This window comes from Phyllopteryx taeniolatus, chromosome 12 (assembly GCF_024500385.1).
Source record: "Phyllopteryx taeniolatus isolate TA_2022b chromosome 12, UOR_Ptae_1.2, whole genome shotgun sequence".
In the NCBI taxonomy this organism is placed as follows: Eukaryota; Metazoa; Chordata; class Actinopteri; order Syngnathiformes; family Syngnathidae; genus Phyllopteryx; species Phyllopteryx taeniolatus.
In genome coordinates, this window is record NC_084513.1 from 5,537,094 (window position 1) to 5,550,081 (window position 12,988).

At 41.8% G+C, this 12,988-nt stretch overlaps 2 protein-coding genes and 1 long non-coding RNA gene across 6 annotated transcripts in view; 1 reads left to right on the plus strand and 2 right to left on the minus strand.

The window, feature by feature from the left end:
• Positions 1-3,351, minus strand: hsd3b1 (hydroxy-delta-5-steroid dehydrogenase, 3 beta- and steroid delta-isomerase 1). Its single transcript, XM_061791490.1, has 3 exons — positions 3,195-3,351; positions 2,172-2,336; positions 1-869 (listed from the first exon to the last, which is right to left on the minus strand). The coding sequence occupies exons 1-3, from the start codon at positions 3,349-3,351 to the stop codon at positions 61-63; spliced, it is 1,131 nt and encodes a 376-aa protein (XP_061647474.1). The 3' UTR covers positions 1-60.
• The window catches only part of LOC133486413 (uncharacterized), an 18,258-nt gene continuing 8,532 nt past the window's right edge, over positions 3,263-12,988 (plus strand). Inside the window, exon 1 of the long non-coding RNA XR_009791024.1 lies at positions 3,263-3,397. This is a non-coding gene — a long non-coding RNA (uncharacterized LOC133486413). The remainder of the gene's footprint in view (positions 3,398-12,988) is intronic.
• The window catches only part of si:rp71-68n21.9 (kelch-like protein 13), an 18,980-nt gene continuing 10,220 nt past the window's right edge, over positions 4,229-12,988 (minus strand). For 2 of the 4 annotated variants that reach the window (XM_061791479.1, XM_061791482.1), the window contains one exon: positions 4,229-7,614. In XM_061791479.1, coding sequence (XP_061647463.1) covers positions 7,118-7,614 — 497 coding nt within the window. In that variant the 3' untranslated portion in view covers positions 4,229-7,117. The remainder of the gene's footprint in view (positions 7,615-12,988) is intronic. The other 2 variants (XM_061791481.1, XM_061791480.1) reach the window with 1 other exon arrangement.

The following is a 12,988-nucleotide window of genomic DNA, read 5'->3' on the forward strand; positions in this document are numbered from 1 at the left end:
TTTCGCGTCTCTTTCTTTAATGTTTAAATACACAACAGTGATTAAATACACAACAGTGTTTTACTTTTTCCATATTTTCTCCCTTTGTTTGGGCAGCTGCTGTGCGAGCCACTGGGTGGTGTTGCTTCTTGCCTGCTGCCAGGTGTACTTGGGCACGTAGCCCAGCTCGCACTTGGCCTTGTCATACGAGAAGCTGAAGGGCGTGTTGAGCATGGTCAGCAGCTGCCGGTTGATGGGCGGCACTACCCTGCGGAAGGGCCGCAGCATCAGGCACGCCATCTCCCACAGGAAGCAGACCACGTAGAACAGGCGCAGGGGTATGGCCATCCTGTCCTGGATGCTAAAGCCCAGCGGTGACATGACGGCGTAGTTGAAGTCCGAGTAGCTGATGTGCGGTGTGTCGTCAGACACAAAGTAGAACTTTCCGCCCACGTCCGCTCTACGTGCGGGGTCCTTGAGGCTGCGGGCAGCCTGGAGGTGGGCCGACGCCACGTTGCCCACGTAGACCGGGTTAACCTTGGCCTCCCGCGCAGACATCCGGTAGAGGACGTCGCCGTTGCGCACGCCGTCCGCCATGTGGCCGAGCAGGAAGCGGCAGTCCTCGCCATAGATGTACATGGGCCGCAGGGCGCAGGTGGCCAGGCGCCCACCGTTTTGGAGGGGCTCGCCGTTGCACCCCAGGGTCCGGTCCTCTGCCTCCTTCTTGGTCTTGCTGTAGGAGAACTTGAGGGAGATCCGGTAGGCCATGTCCTCGTGGCCGTTCACCACTGGCTCACCCTCGGGGTTGGGACCCATCACCTCCACTGTGCTAGTGTAGATGAAAGAGGCCACATTCTCCTGGATGCATGCGTCCAAGAGATTCTGTGTTCCTGGAACAACAACAAGGTAGCTTCAACCACACACCAGGTTTTTGTGAACCAAAGATTAGTGGATTTACTCAAATTGTGTACTCCCCTAAAAGTTGTACATTTGGAATTCCTTTTCTGTTCCATTGCCGTTGCCTTGATAAGACTCTCAATCAGTTTATTGATTGAACACAATTTGGTTTTGGACTTTTTCATCCATTTTCTGTACCGCTTTATCCGCACAAGGGTCGCGGGCGTGCTGGAGCCACCTTGCGGGTGGAGGGGGCCGGGCCCACCCGAGCCCACCCTTCCTCATTTTGCCAGCTCAGCAACTCCGTACACCAGTTGACTAACATGCATGTGATATGGTGTTCATTCACTAAAAGTTCAATAGTCACGCTATAGACTTGAATTGCTTATGCTGGGACCAGTAACAACAACACAGGTTATACTAACATATCAACTCACAGGTTATTTACAGGTGTTTAGACACTAAAAAGAATTCCACCGCACCACTCGTCAGTAGCACTGCCTTGCTCATTTCCCACATCCTGTCCTGCCCTTTTCTGTCCTCTCTCATCTTGTTCTCTTGGTTAGTTATTGCATGTCCTCATCTGGTGTCCACCCCCATCCACAAATAAGAACACAATTTGAATGTTGTAATGTTACTTGTGTGCAAATATCTACTGTCTCACTGTTGTTCTGCTGTGGTTTGCACCCCTATTCCCCTTGTCTTGTCTGTCACTCTGTCTGTCCCCTAAAAACCTTTTCTGTCTGGCTGCATTTTCAATAAAAAGCAGAGTAATTAAAACATTTAAAAATAAGCAGAGGGAGTATTTTAAACTCCCCTGTTGCACAGCAAAACTGTTCCAGCACAAAAGGCATATTACAGATCCACCATTCTGCAAGGCCAAGCAGCTGAACAGGAAAACAAAGTAAAATAAAATAAAAAATATTTGGTAGATTCCTAATTTCAGTTTTGGTATCATTGTCGTTAACTTGGCTCAGCCGCTGTCGAGTAGCTTTTTGTTGACAAAAAGTTGGATAATTTAGAATTTATTTTTTTGGCTATTTGCGGCACTTATTTTGAAAGGATCAGACAGTTGCTGTTTTTATTTAATGTAGGTTGCTACTTCCTGTTGTTGTTGCATTGCCGTTAGCCTGGTAGACAGCACCTATATTGAGCAGCTTTTTGTGAGCAAAATATTTGGGTCTTGTGTGACTGCTGTGGTACATGTTAGTGCTATCTGTTGACAGGAAGGAAGGACCACTGAGTGAAGACGTAGATGGCTACATTAGCCTAGCATACTATATTTTTGGGTGCACCTTTGACGTTGACGCCATACATCTCACTGGGCGCCACGGCGTCGATGACGTCGATGATGGACGCGATGTGGAAAACCAGCGTGGCTTCTCGACAGGCTCTCCTCACAAATTCGCTGTCTCTGATGTCGCCCTCAAATGCGATCAGCTTGATGTCGCCTCGGCATTCTGAAACACAGAAAAGTCATTGTTAGAATGCACAGAATAGAAACTGGTTTAGAACTCCGCCAAGGCAGAGTAATCATAATTCCTGGCCAACCAATCACTGGATCATAGTTGTCTTTTTCTTTTTCTTTTTTAAATGTGTCCAAATTTGTTGTTGTTTTTCCAATAAAACCAACAATAGTAATAGTTTATATAGTATAATAGTAATGTTTTTGTTTATATACCCCATGAAGTACAAAGAAAACTTTTGTTTGTTGTTTTCTTCAGATTTTGTCTGTATTCTTAAGGAAAAACAAAAACATACAAGTATCTTGTCTTTTGGGTATTTTTCCACATTTTTGTTAGTTCATTTTCCTAATAAAAATGGTTTTTAAAAAAAGCTAAATGTTCTCCTTTTAAAAATGTTTTTTTTAATTTCTGAAACATACAGTATCAGTAATTTTACTGTTGTTGTATTTTGGATTGAAATTAAAAGTTTTTTTTCCGAGAAAATAGGAAATAAGGAAAATAATCAGATATCAGATTATCTTTATTTTAATAGTTTTTCTTTTAATCTCCAATTTTGTCATCTTGATTTTTTTTTAAAACAATTGTGGTTTTTGTTCATGATAATTTTGGAAATTCTTCTTAAAACGCAATTGAGTTTTCTCTATTTTTTGTTAAAAAAAGATCCACATTTTATTTTTTTGCTTTTCGATTGGAATTTTTTAAAAACATTTTCCAAGTTTAACTTTTGTCTTCAAAACAACACAAATATTTATTTTTGTCTGTTTTTCCATACAGAGATAAACAACTTTTCTTTTGGAGATAGATTTTGTTGGGAAGCAATGACATTTGGACACTTTCCGTCTTTTTTGTTACCTTCCAGACTTTGCAGCAGCTCCTGTTTGACGTTGATGTCGAGGAGTCGTATCTCGCGGATGTTTTTCTCCTGCTCCACGAGCATCCTGATCAGCGTCTTTCCCAGGAAGCCGCACGCTCCCGTCACCACGCATATGTCGCCGTCCAGGCAAGACATCTCAGATCCTCAGCAGGATGGAAAAAGCAAAGAAAAGAAGAAGAAGGTGGGTGACTTTGAAGCGAGACAAGCGTCACTGAAAGGAGCTGGATGCTTTTTATGAAACAAAAAATGTGGAGGCCAGACGAGGAGTTACAGGAAGGGAGGGGCCTGGCTTTGCCAAGCAGTTAGAAAATGAAAAAAACAAACAAACATCAAAGACGTTCAAATGTGCAACTTACATAAACTCTCATTTCAAACACTAACCTTGTCTTGAAACCCTATTTTGAAAACGTGTTTTGAAACCCTGACTCTAGATGGAACCCCAAACCGTGGCTGGAAACCCTAACTTGAAACCCTTACCTTTTCTTGATACCCTAACCTTTGCTTGAAACCCAATACAGTGGAACCTCGATAAAACGGACCCGATCCAATTCCAAAAGACTTGCCTCCCATGCCTACGTGGCGGCCATATTGAATGTGGGGCATTGATGTGATAGTTATATCTATTGTCTATTGTGCCATAGAACGCAGCGCTGGCAGAGAGAAAGCGGCATGGCTGCAGTGTTAACTCTGAGGAATACAAAACACAAGTCTCTTGAATCTGGAACATACTATTTTTGGTACAGTAACGTTTTTGTCAAGCCGTTCACCTTCGGCAGCAGATTTGGAATTAGCAAGCACAGTAATTCCTCCCGGCTCATGAAAGTGACTCACCTTTGTTAAATACTGTATGTCAACAATGCCACAATGACCAAACACTGTAAGTTTGGATAGAATGTGAAACGTTCAAACATTTTCAAGCTTTTTTTTTTTTTTTATTTTTTTTTTACATTTATTTACAATACTGTAACTTTGTAGTGTACTAGCCGTTTTAGGCCACGAAAAAAAAGTACAAAACAATAATTTTGTACTGTACAGTAATATGGATGCATATGACCTCAAAAAAAAATAAAGTGCTTCAATGTAACGGACAATTGGCTATATTGGACGACAAACCCTGACTCGAAACCCTAATTTACAACACTAACCCAGTCTTGAAACCCTAATTTGAAACCATGCTTTGAAACCCTGAATCTAGATTGAACCCCTAACCATGGCTTGAAACCTTACTTTGAACCGCTAGCCTTGTCTTAAAACCCTAATTTGAAACTCTAACCCTGTCTTAAAATCCTAACATTTGCTTGAAACCCACCTTTGAAACCCTAACCTTTGCTTGAAACCCAAAAATTGAAATACCAAACGTGACTGTAAACCCTAAACCTACGTTGAACCCCTAATCCTGGGCTGAAACACTAATTTGAAAAAGTCATTTTAACTTGAAACCCTAAACATTTGTTTAAATCCCTAAGCCAGGCTGGAAACTAATTTGAAACCTTAAACCTACTATAAACTCAGATTTGAGACCATACTTTGAAACTGTAACTCTGGGTTGAAGCCCTAATTTGAAAATCTAAAGCTACTTTTAACCTTTTACCCAGGCTTGAGACGCTTAACCTTGACTTGAAACCAAACCTTTCTTTGAAACCCTACTTTGAAACCCTAACCCTGACTTGAAAGCCTCCGATGCTCTCTCCTCATCTAAACCAGTTTAAAATGTTTAAGATATTTAAAAATAATAACACTAGAGACATCAAGTTGTGTGATTTGAATGTTTTTCTGTGTGTTGTCGTGCTTGGAGTCCTTGGCCATGTCATAGCTGTCTGCACTCTTATCTCAAGCTGAAGGACAAACATTGACTGGAATGTATGTGTGTGTGGGTGCGCACGCGCATGTGTGTGTCCAAATGTAGAAGAACCAGATTTCTTGATTTAAGAAAAGAAAGTGTTACATCATGTTAAAAGCATTTTTTATTTGGAAAAATGGGAATATACTAAAAAAAAAAAAAAAAAATCACAAAATGATGCTACTAGCCATGCGAACACGTAGCTACCTAACAGGTTGATGTAAAACTAGGGCTTATGTAACGCAACTGGGAAATCTCCTGATGTTGACGTTAGTGACGCTAACATGTAGCCACCTAGTATGTTGACGTAAAAAATAATTGAGAAACGCAACCGGGAAATCTTTCAATGGTGACGTGAGCAATGCTAACATGTTGCCAGCTAGCATCTAGACACCAGGCTGGGAATATGTGACACAAACGCAGGTTTTGTGGCCACAAGCTAGCAGAGGTCCAAACTCATGACTGGAGCTAATGCTTGGACATAACCAGCTCGGAATGAGCCACAGTGCAGAGCTTTGTCAATGCTGTGCAAATGACCTTTGTTTAGGGAGATTACAAAAAAGGGGAAAATCATCATTAGTACTAACATTCCCGCAGGTTCCATATCGGTCCTAACTAAACATTGCTTTGTTTCTTTAGCAATTTGGGGCGTGACCAAACAAAAATCTGATCAGTCATACCCACAGAATTTTTGGGAAATTCAGCCCCTGAAGCAGCATGAAATTTGGTTGGCATTTCTATAATAGTAGACTCACAAAGAAGTCTCAAGAAGCCACGCATGAAAAGAGATTGCAAGTCTACCATTTTGGTTCAAAGTGGCCATTTTATGGTCATCTAGCAGGCAGGTTCATCCAGGGGAAAATGTATGTTTGGTAGTTATTTGAAAATTCAGCCAATGAAACCAGATTCATTTAGCATTGTGAAATTTGGTTGGGATGACTATCATAAGTCGACCTACGTACAAAACTCTCAAGACGCCATGCTCTAAAAGACAAAGGAAACCTGTCATTTATGTTTGAAGCGGCCATCTTAGGGTCATCTTCCAGGTGTGTTCACCCTGATGAAAATTTACATGTGGTAGTTTGTCGAACGTTCAGCCCTGAAGCCAAATTAATTTAGCAATCTGTAATTTGGTAGGCAAGTCTATCATGAGTATAACCACAAAAAACGTCTCAAGAAAAAAAACTTGAAAAGACAAAGGAAGTCTGCCATTTTGCTCGAAGTAGCTGTTTTCCGGTCATCTTGATGCATGTTCCTCCTGGTGAAAATGTATGTTTGGTAGTTATTTGAATATTCAGCCCCAGAAGCCAGTTTGACTTAGCAACATGAAATTTGGTAGACTTCCATCATGAGTAGCCTGACAAAAAAAAGAAGGCGTGCTTGAAAACACAAAGTAATCGCCATATTGGTTTGAAACAGCCATTGTGAGGGTTGTTTGACATTTCTAGGGGCCCTTCAAAGAGGAACTACAATACTACTACTTGATTTTTCTGTCTGATAGATACCATATCTGAACCTTGTATACTAGACAAAGGGAATTCTCTGGGTTTTTGAGTTTTTGTCATTGTGTGTGGCCAGAGCATGGTGCTGAAGTTTGAGGATTTGCCGTAAAACAGTAATAAGTCAGCACATGAATGTTTAAAGAATTCAGCCTCTGAAGTCAATTTCACTTAGCTAGATGAAATTGGGTCACCATGTGCATCAGGAGTAGACTCACAAAAAGTCTCAACAAACCATGCTTGAAAAGATACAGAAGACTTCCTGTGTCTTTGGTTTGAAACAGCCATTTTAAGGTTACATAACGATCAGGACCACCCTGCTGCGTTGAACACACAAAAATGAATTTAACCCCTGAAAACAGTTTCACTTAGCAACATGAAATTTGGTAGGTATGACTATCATGAGTAGACCCACAAAAAAAGTGTCAAAAAGCCATGCTGTAAAATGCACAGGAGTCTGCCATTTTGGTTTGAAGCCAATTTAAATCAACATTTTGATCATTTCCAGGAGTCCTTCAAAGACAAAATTTTCCTAGAGATTCTGTCCAATTGCTCCCAAATTTTAGTTCTCCCCCGTGGGCAGGGGTCCCTCCTGGATCTGAGCCTCGTCTACCGAGTCCTCCGGCAGATGAACAGTCATGGTACAGGCTCGAATCCCGCCCAGAGGCTCCAAGATGTCAAACACGCGGTCCCACGTGTCCCCCTCGGGGTCGTAGTGCTGCACGATGTCCACCATGCAGCGGCTGTTCCACGAGTACCCGCCCACCACGTAGATCTGGCCCTGGAATACGGTGACGCCCACGTCACTCTGTCCACGCGGCATGGGTGCCACCACCGTCCACTGGTCATTTGTGGGGTTGTAGTACTCGCAGCTCAGCACATCGTCATAGTCGCTGCTGCCCCGGAAGTGGTTGCCACCCATGACAAAGAGGCGGTCCCCCACGGTGCACATACAGTGCAGGCCCCGGAGCTCCAGCATGTCTGCCCGCCGGGTCCACGTGTCCCCTGCCGGGTCATAGCACCACAGTTCCCTCTGGAAGGTGTCGTGGGTGATGCCACCTAAATGATATCATAGGAAAGCGGGATTCAGCTAACTGACCCAAGGCATAAGTGAACTAAGCACCTGCTTAGGGCCCCGTGACCATAAGTTGGCGCCCCAAAAGCAATTAACAATCAACAGAGCCTGGAATATTGAGGAAGAACTGAGTAATATAAAAAAACCTCAATGTTAAGATTCATATGGTTTTAGATTTGTTGTACATAATTTTGACCTAATTATTCAACTTCCCCCTCCTTGACCCATCACCTTATCGTGGTGGAGGGGTTTGTGTGTAATCCTAGGAGTTTAGTTTTCTGGGGCTTTATGCCCCTGGCAGGGTCACCCATGGCAAACAGGTCCTAGGTGAGGGACCAGACAAAGCACAGCTCAAAGACCCCTTAGGATGGCGACAAAAAATGGACTAAGGTTTCCCTTGCCCGGACGCGGGTCACCGGGGCCCCCCTCTGTAGCCAGGCCTGGAGGTGGGGCTCGAAGGCGAGTGCCTGGTGGCCGGGCCTGCACCCATGGGGCTCGGCCGGGCACAGCCCGAAAGGGTAACGTGGATCCCCCTTCCTCACCACCTGTGGGAGGGGCCATAGGGGTTTGGTGCAGTGCGAGCTGGGCGGTAGGCGGGGTACACCCTGAACTGGGTGCCAGCCAATCGCAGGGCACATACAAACAAACAACCATTCACACTCACATTCACACCTACAGGCAATTTAGAGTCGTCAATTAACCTAACATGCATGTTTTTGGGATGTGGGAGGAAACCGGAGTGCCCGGAGAAAACCCACGCAGGCACAGGGAGAACATGCAAATTCCAAACAGGCAGGGCAGGGGATTGAACCCGGTCCTCAGAACTGTGAGGCAGACGCTCTAACCAGTCGGTCACCGTGCCGCGATATTCAACTTCTCAAACCATTTTTATCACCTTGTTTCAGGTGCTGATTTCCACTGACAAACTTCAATTTCAATGAAGTCAGGATGTTGTGTAAAACATAATTAAAAACAGAATACAATGATTTGCAAATCCTTTTCTACCTATATTCATTGGAATTCACTGCAAAGACAAGATATTTAATGTTCAAACTGATGAACAGTATTGTTTTATTTATTCATTTTGTTTTCATTCATTTATTTATTTTTACAAATAATTTCTCATTATAAATTTGATTCCCGCAACATGTTCCAAAAAAGCTGGGACGGGCAAAAAAAGACTGGGAAAGTTTAGGAATGCTAAAAAAAAACACGTTTGGAACATTTCAAAGGTGAACAGGTTAATTGGAAACAGGTGAGTGTCATGATTGGGTATAAAAGGAGCATCCCTGAAAGCCCAACAGTTTGAAAGAAAGTTTCTCAACACACAATTGCAAGGAATGTAGGATTTCATCTTTGGTCCATAAGATCGTCTAAAGATTCAGAGGATGTAGAGAAATTTCTGCATGCAAGCTGCAAGTCCAAAAATCAACATTGAATGCCTGTGGACTTCGATCCCTCAGGCAGCGTTGCATTAATAACCAGCATCACTGTGTAAAGGATATTGCCATGTGGGCTCAGGAACACTTCAGAAAACCGTTGTCAGTTTACACAGTTCGTAGCTACAAATGAAAGTTAAAACCACCATACAAAATGAAAGCCATATGTCAAAAACACCCGGAACCACCACCGGCCCAAGCTCATCTGAGATGGACTGATGCAAAGTGGAAAAGTGTGGTGATGAGTCCACATTTCAACTTGTTTTTGGAAATCATGGCTTTCATGTCCTCTGGGCCAAAGAAGAAAAAGATTATTATCAGCGCAAAGTTCCATATGTGATGGTATGGGGGTGTCTTAGTGCCCATGGCATGGGTAAATTGCACATCTGTGAAAACACCATTAATGCTGAAAAGTACATACAGATTTTCGAGCAACATATGTTGCCATCCAAGCAACGTCTTTTTCATGGACGGCCCTGCTTATTTCAGCCAGACAATGCCAAGCCACATTCTGCAAAAGTTATAACAGCGTGGCTTCATTGTAAAAGAGTGTGACTGCTAGACTGGCCTGCCAGCAGCCCAGACCTGTGGTGGGTAATAAAGCAAAAAATACGATAATGGAGACCCCGGACTGTTGAGCAACTTACGCAAGAATGGGAAAGAATTCCACCTTCAACAATTATTGTCCTCAGTTTCCAAACGCTTATTGAGTGTTGTTAATAGGAAATGTGATGTAACACATTTGTAAACATGCCCCTGTCCCAGCATTTTTGGAAGGCATCAAATTCAAAATGAGTGAATATTTGCCAACAATAAAGTTTGTGGGCGGCACGGTGGACGACTGGTCAGCACTTCTGCCTCACAGTTCTGAGGACCGGGGTTCAAATCCCGGCTCCGCCTGTGTGGAATTTACATGTTCTCCCCGTGCCTGCGTGGGTTATCTCCGGGTACTCCGGTTTTCTCCTACATCCCAAAAACATGCAGGGTAGGTTAACTGGAGACTCTAAATTGCCTGTAGGTATGAATGTGAGTGTGAATGGTTGTTCGTTTAGATGTGCCCTGCGATTGGCTGGGAACCAGTTCAGGGTGTACCCCGCCTCTCGCCCGGAGACAGGTGGGATAGGCTCCAGCACGCCCGCAACCCTAGTGAGGATAAGCGGAACGGAAGATGAATGAATAAAGATTGTTTGAATGTTAAATATATTTTCTATGTAGTTTATTCAATTTAATATAGGTTGAAAATTATTTCCAAATCTATATAATCATATTTCAACCAGCCTCCAGTTAAGTGGATTATTTTACAGCTAATACAAGGACATTGCTAACCTCAAGGCAAACATTTTTTCATTTTTATTTTGTGTGATTAAAATGATTACAGTTGAACCCCATAGCTTTATCCATTGCCTTCTTGTTTTCCCATTCAAGCTCTTTGGACTCATTACCTGATCATCTCTGCCCAATCCACAACTATGTTGTCACCAATGACACAAATTGAAAGATTACATTTTAGAATGTTCCGTTACTTTTACTCAAGTAGCATTTTGAATAAATTGTACTTGTCGGAGTAGTTTTAATGCGACAGACTTTTTACTTTTACACAAGTATTTATATGAAGGAAAAATGGTACTTTTACTCCATTACAAAGATTTACATGCCACTCGCTACTTTTATTTATCAATTATTGCTTATTTAGAAAAACAATTCGTGTGCTATCTGTTTAGACTACGACTTCCGCATTGGGCGCTGTTTGCTCCAATACAACGTAACCGTTAAGGATGTTTAACTCTAGTTCACAAATCAAGAGACACAAGACAGTCACATGACCGCACACAATGTCTTCTATTGGGCTTTGTGGGAATAGCACTAAACACTAGATACGCCAGCCTGGCTAATCGACGTGCCTACGTGTCAGCCATGTTGGGAAGGTCATCGTTCCCATAGAACATACATGCAAATCAGTCGCTTTTTGACGAAATTCGCCGTTTTGAACTCAAAATAGGGCATTTACGTAAATCGTATAGATCCGATGAGTTTTTCCTGGGAAGGGGGGGGGGGGGGCAGCTAGATCCGTTCCACACATCCACCATCCACGCACAGATTAACGTGGCGGACTAATATGCGGCCTGATGTTCCACCTGTGCGCTTGGGACCTGGTTTGGGTAAGTCACAGGAGTTGACAAGACCAGAAACAAAACTTCCGCCGCTTCTGCTATTAAGAAGTAGCAGTACTCTTACTCCGTTACAATGATCTAAATGTCGCTGCTACTTTTATTTATCAATTATTGCTTATTTATCAACTAATTCGTGCGCGATACTACGACTTCGACTTCTGCATCGGGTGCTGTTGGCGTCATCCAATTTAAGCGCTAGTGACCTATAAGTCTAGTTCACCAATCAAACGACACAAGAAAGTCACATGACCTCACACAACGTCTTCCATTGGGCTTCCCGGACATAGGTATTCACACTAGATGACCCTGCCCCGGCCGTGCGTACGTGGCGGCCATGTTAGGAAGGTTACCATGAAGGTCACTGTAAAGTGAATCTTTCTGTTGTTATAATGAGCTAATTTAGGATTTCTTATGTGGTTTTGTTTTGTTCATGCATGATCTTCTGTCAGTTCAGTCCTAATTGACCTGTCAGATTGTTTTTCTTCTTCTTCTTCTCAGTACTATCATATTGTAAATTAATAATTAAAAAGTGGAAAATATTTTGTGTCCAGAGATGGCTCCCCCAGTCCCCCCCCCCCCCCCTCCCGTTGTGCCAAGTTATCAAGAGGGGTGTTGTATACAACTGACAGTAAAGATCAACTTTTACTTTCAGAATGTATACTTTTAATCGGGACTCTGTCTTTTATTTATTTATTTATTTATTTTTTACACAAGTATATGTACTTGTACTTACTAACACCGTATGAGAACTTTTGTCACCTCTGTCTGCAACGTATTGTGAGCAGACACCTGTTTCCTGTGGCGGGCCGAGGCTGAGAGTGTTTACAGTGACAGGATGCAGTTGGTGAGAAAAGGTTAACCCGAGTGTGCTTTTGCGACTTGTCAAAAGAGGAACTTACATGTGATCAAAATGTTTGGAGTCATCATGTCTGATGAATGCTGCAAGGCAATATTAAGAGTCTTAAAACATTACTTATAATAAGTATTCATCTTGTCCTTAAAAAGTCTTGTTTGTTTTCTCTGGTACACCAAATGGTTAAACTTTAAACTTTAAAAAAAAAAAATTAAAAAGTGAAATTAAAAGGAGGACACCCTTAATCTTTCCCATTTTTATTGTATATGGTATTTTATTTTTATTAATATTATTTTTTACGTTTTACTTTTACCTGGTGTATTACATATTTATATTATGTTTATAAATCATGTTTAATATACCATGCATGTTAAAAAATATTAAATATATCCCATAAAAAGAAGAAAAAAGTTATTTTTTTAACTTTTGTTTTACACTATTTATTTGAGTTTTCAACTTTAAACTAATGGTGTGATGGTTAAACGAGCATTTTGGTGTACCAAAGAAGGAAACTATTTAAAAAAGTACATAAAAAAAAAGAAATACTCTAATTGTTTTAGAACATATTGGAAAATATCATAAATTAAGTTATAATATTTAATAATAATAGAAATTTTAAAAACACATTGTATAAATTAGTTTATTAATTCAAACAAATGTATATATATTTTTTAAATTGAGGTTTTTGAACTCTAAAGTGGGTCAACTTGATCTGCCACACAACAGAGAGAAAAGAGAGTCTCTTCAACTAAAATGTTTTTTACATGGCTCGTTCCACTTTGATTCATCTGCCCAACCTCCCACCCTCAGCCTTGAATATCCCGCTGTGTTTATTTGAAGACAAGAAGGCCTTTTTCCGTGAGGACGAGTAGTCAAGGCCACCACAGTGTCTGTG

Excerpts from the sequence above, each read along its gene's own strand:
- hsd3b1 (XM_061791490.1), bottom strand. The coding sequence starts at position 3,351 with ATGTCTTGCCTGGACGGCGACATATGCGTGGTGACGGGAGCGTGCGGC. Across the intron at positions 2,337-3,194 it reads GCTGCTGCAAAGTCTGGAAG|AATGCCGAGGCGACATCAAG; the intron begins GTAACAAAAAAG and ends TCTGTGTTTCAG. Across the intron at positions 870-2,171 it reads GTATGGCGTCAACGTCAAAG|GAACACAGAATCTCTTGGAC; the intron begins GTGCACCCAAAA and ends TTGTTGTTCCAG.